The sequence below is a fragment of the Kryptolebias marmoratus genome, linkage group LG22 (genome assembly GCF_001649575.2).
Source record: "Kryptolebias marmoratus isolate JLee-2015 linkage group LG22, ASM164957v2, whole genome shotgun sequence".
NCBI lineage: Eukaryota > Metazoa > Chordata > Actinopteri > Cyprinodontiformes > Rivulidae > Kryptolebias > Kryptolebias marmoratus.
Window position 1 is genome coordinate 29,552,234 of NC_051451.1, and position 4,638 is coordinate 29,556,871.

The 4,638-nt window shown below is 49.4% G+C and overlaps 1 protein-coding gene across 3 annotated transcripts in view; it reads left to right on the forward strand.

Moving 5' to 3' along the window:
* Positions 1–4,638, forward strand: part of thada (THADA armadillo repeat containing) — a 52,128-nt gene that overhangs the window by 11,741 nt on the left and 35,749 nt on the right. For all 3 annotated transcript variants that reach the window (XR_005232638.1, XM_025002640.2, XM_017440556.3), the window contains exons 20-22: positions 271–417; positions 1,869–2,020; positions 4,499–4,608. Coding sequence is in view for 2 of the 3 variants with exons in the window: in XM_025002640.2 (XP_024858408.1) it covers positions 271–417; positions 1,869–2,020; positions 4,499–4,608 (409 nt within the window). In the remaining variant the exon portion in view is untranslated. The remainder of the gene's footprint in view (positions 1–270; positions 418–1,868; positions 2,021–4,498; positions 4,609–4,638) is intronic.

Here is a 4,638-nt window from a genome sequence, read left to right on the forward strand (position 1 = left end):
GGTCCTGTTGGAGCTCTAAACCCGGTCCTGTTTGGAGCTCTAAACCTGGTCCTGTTGGAGCTCTAAACCCGGTCCTGTTTGGAGCTCCACACACTTCTTCTTCCTCTAAGATGAGGAATGTTGGAGGCAGCAGCTGCGTTGGTGCTTTCTGCAGAAAGTTTCCTCCTGATGTCCTGTGGGGACACAAGTTGAATGTAATATTATAGTAATATTGGGAAACAAGCAAAAAAGATTGAATTACATTTAACATGTTTTTGTGTTCATGGACAGAGGCGTCATCTAGTCTGCAGAAGATCCTGCAGGAGATCCAGCCCCGGGACACGAACGACTTCTTCAGCAGTGCCAGAGAGCTGGACACACACCAAGGAGATGATCTCAGCCCGTTTCAGACCACACACACTCCATCCATCAGCACAGGTACGTGTACCCTGAATGTATTTCACTGTTTCAGCCATTTCAATTAATAAACCCGCTTACCAGCTCAGTGGCCTAGTGGTAGAGTGTCCGCCCTGAAACTGGGAGGTCGTGGGTTCAATCCCGGCCGGGTCATACCAAAGACTGTAAAAATGGGACCCATTGCCACCCTGCTTGACACTCAGCATTAAGGGTTGGAATTGGGGGGTTAGATCACCAAATGATTCCCGAGCGCGGCACCGCTGCTGCTCACCGCTCCCTCAGGGGATGGGTNGCCCACAGGGTGACCTTTGACCTGTGTTGTCTTCAGGCAGTGAGGCGTACTGGGTGACCTCTGACCTGTGTTGTCTTCAGGCAGTGAGGCGTACTGGGTGACCTCTGACCTGTGTTATCTTCAGGTAGTGAGGCCTACAGGGTGACCTTTGACCTGTGTTGTCTTGAGGCAGTGAGGCCCACAGGGTGACCTTTGACCTGTGTTGTCTTCAGGCAGTGAGGCGTACTGGGTGACCTCTGACCTGTGTTGTCTTCAGGCAGTGAGGCGTACTGGGTGACCTCTGACCTGTGTTATCTTCAGGTAGTGAGGCCTACAGGGTGACCTTTGACCTGTGTTGTCTTGAGGCAGTGAGGCCCACAGGGTGACCTTTGACCTGTGTTGTCTTCAGGCAGTGAGGCGTACTGGGTGACCTCTGACCTGTGTTGTCTTCAGGCAGTGAGGCGTACTGGGTGACCTCTGACCTGTGTTATCTTCAGGTAGTGAGGCCTACAGGGTGACCTTTGACCTGTGTTGTCTTGAGGCAGTGAGGCCCACAGGGTGACCTTTGACCTGTGTTGTCTTCAGGCAGTGAGGCGTACTGGGTGACCTCTGACCTGTGTTGTCTTCAGGCAGTGAGGCGTACTGGGTGACCTCTGACCTGTGTTATCTTCAGGTAGTGAGGCCTACAGGGTGACCTTTGACCTGTGTTGTCTTGAGGCAGTGAGGCCCACAGGGTGACCTTTGACCTGTGTTGTCTTCAGGCAGTGAGGCGTACTGGGTGACCTCTGACCTGTGTTGTCTTCAGGCAGTGAGGCGTACTGGGTGACCTCTGACCTGTGTTATCTTCAGGTAGTGAGGCCTACAGGGTGACCTTTGACCTGTGTTGTCTTGAGGCAGTGAGGCCCACAGGGTGACCTTTGACCTGTGTTGTCTTCAGGCAGTGAGGCGTACTGGGTGACCTCTGACCTGTGTTGTCTTCAGGCAGTGAGGCGTACTGGGTGACCTCTGACCTGTGTTATCTTCAGGTAGTGAGGCCTACAGGGTGACCTTTGACCTGTGTTGTCTTGAGGCAGTGAGGCCCACAGGGTGACCTTTGACCTGTGTTGTCTTCAGGCTGTGAGGCGTACTGGGTGACCTCTGACCTGTGTTATCTTCAGGCAGTGAGGCGTACTGGGTGACCTCTGACCTGTGTTGTCTTCAGGTAGTGAGGCCTACAGGGTGACGGCTCAGATGGTTCTGGTTTGCTGCTGGAGGAGCATGAAGGAAGTGTCCATGCTGCTGGCTCAGCTGGTCCAGAACCTGCCCGTGATCCAAACCACCTCCACGCAGGCTGGACTCATCACAGAGGAACAGGTAAGACCCTCAGATACACACAGTTGGGGTGAATTTGCTGGGATGGCCACTCCTGCGAACACTGCCAGCTGTCTTACATGTTTTCTGCTTGTGAATAATCTTTCTCTCTGTAGAACCTCTTCATTTCTTTCTGTTTGATTCTGGAGTCTTTCTGTGGGAATTCTTTCCATTTTATGAGGTGAGGGACTGATGTTGGACCAGAGGTTCTGGCTTGCAGTCTCTGTTCTAGTTCATGCCAAAGGTTCTTGATGGGGTCATGGTTCTGTGCAGGCCAGGACACCAAACCCATCAAACCAGGTCTTTATAGTCCTACTTTGTGCTCTGGAGCTCAGTCATGTTGGAGCAGAAAAAGGCCTTCTCCAAAGGGTTGGAAACATGAAAACATTAATATCCCCATCACATGCTCTAAACCCTGACTGAAACAGCTGAATTCAACAGTTAACAGGTGCGTCTCTGCAGTGGAATGAACCCTTCCATCAGTAAGGGTTGCTATGAAGCTACAGCTCTGAAGAAGTCCGTCTGTCTGTGACCTCCTGCTGGGCGGCTCTTATTAGCACCGTGCTCTCATTTAGACTGCAGCCCTGCTGCCTTTACAGCCTCAGCACATCTCCTTCTGCTGCATTCTTTATAAAACACTTCCAACAGCGGCTGGAAACGCACTGAGAGCTGCAAAACAACAACACGTCTGAGTGGTTCAGCATGTGTGTCCATAATAAGAACGTGTGTGGGGGCTGAACCCTCTGACTGGAACTGTAAGACCTTTTTGTTAGGATGAATCATGTTTGAGACCTTGGATTGATCGGGTTTTATGGATAAATGAAGCTGGACATTGTCAGAATAACAACAATAAAAGTAAACAGAAATCGGTCCAAGGTCCTGACCCTGAAGAACTCCATAACTAACGCTGCTTGATCAGGAAGGTTGGTTATTTTCAACAAACTGGAATCTATCAGATAAATAAGACTTAAAGGATCAGAGGATTTTATCATCTGAACGAAACTAACAGGACCGGTCCAGACGTGAAGCACGAGGAGGTCAGAACCAGAACTTCTCTCTGCTACGAGGAGCTACAAACTTGTTTGATCAAATGTTTTCTGTGTCAGTATTACAGTTTTGTTTTGAGGCAGTAAACCTTCTGAGATCCTCCCCCGCTGTGGTTAAACCTCGGTAAGAGTCTACGGACCACGTTTGAAGCTGTCTGTTCAAATCTCTACAGATACAGAACATTTAGGTCCTCCAGGAGACTTTTCTTTAGGTCCTGAGCTGTTGAACCAAATATCCCATTTCTACAGCTTTGAGGGGGAAGTTGTTTTTCCTTCCAGTTTCAAAACCTTTAAAAAGTTTTAATCACTATCGTCTTCCATGTTGAATTCCCAGAGTTTGGCATAAGAAAGAAGAAGAAGAAAAAATATTTATTATGACTTCACCGCTGGTCTGAAGGTTTAATTTTGACTTCATCACGGTATTTACTGCTCTCTGACAAGGTTAGGGATATTTATTTCTCTGTAGTTTCTTAATTATTACCAAAAAGCTTTTTATTCCATCACCACCTATAACCTGAGCTGCTTCCTCCTCCTCCTCCTCCTCCTCCTCCTCCTCTTCTATTTGGGTCCGAGTCCCGGCTCGGAGTCATGCGTGTAATTAGAGTTGGGAAACCTCACTTCCTCCGCACGAACAAGTTGTTTCTGGGAAATGCAGCTTGTTAGCAAACAGGAAGGGAACGTCTAAATAAAGCTTGTCTTATAGCAAAAGCTCATATGGTCCTTCTTAGATGAGACTGGGATGGTTCCAGGGGAGGTTTTAAATACAGCCCGGCCCGGCCCGGCCCAGGTCACCACCACAGCAGTCTGGGCTCCTGCAGCCTCGAGCTGTCTTTACCTGAGGTGAGGTCAGTCTCTCCTGGGAGGGATCAGGGATTAGAACCACTCAAGTTAACCCAGTCCATTACTGTAGTTTCTCAGTCCGGTTCAGTTCCATCCATCCTCCAATCAACTGATCAGCTTTCCTGCCCCTGCTGAAAAGAAGCATCCCCACAGCATGATGCTGCCACCCCCATGCTTCACAGTGAGGATAGTGTGTTCAGGTTGATGTGTAGCTTTCTCCTCACCCGGCTTGTCGGTTTAGGTGGGCATGATGGATTAATCACAGCTCCCAGAGATGTTTTCCCCCAACCTGCTCTAAACTTCTCCACAACTTTATTCCTGACCTGCTGCTGTGTTCCTTGGTCTTCATGATGCCGTTTGTTCACTAATGTGTTGTAACAGATCAGCTGGATTTATACTGAGATTAAATTACAACCAAACTTCTGGGGGGTTTTAGTTCAGGGGGACAGAGTAAAGGGGGTGAATACTAATGCATGTCACAGCTAAGATGTTTGTTTGTTTATTTATTTGTTTATTTGTAAACCATGAGGTACTGCTAAAGAAGGAAAGTAAAAAGTTAAACCTAACCCCACCTGCCTGTCTGTCTGTGTTGCAGGTGGAGGGGGTGGGGCTGTACTTCCGTCAGCAGCTCCTGCAGTCTCGGCATCGGGGCGCCTTCGAACTGGCGTCTGTGGGGTTTGTTCGCCTCACCGACATGCTGTGCAGGTGAGAGGAGGGGGAGGAGGGGGGGGGGGG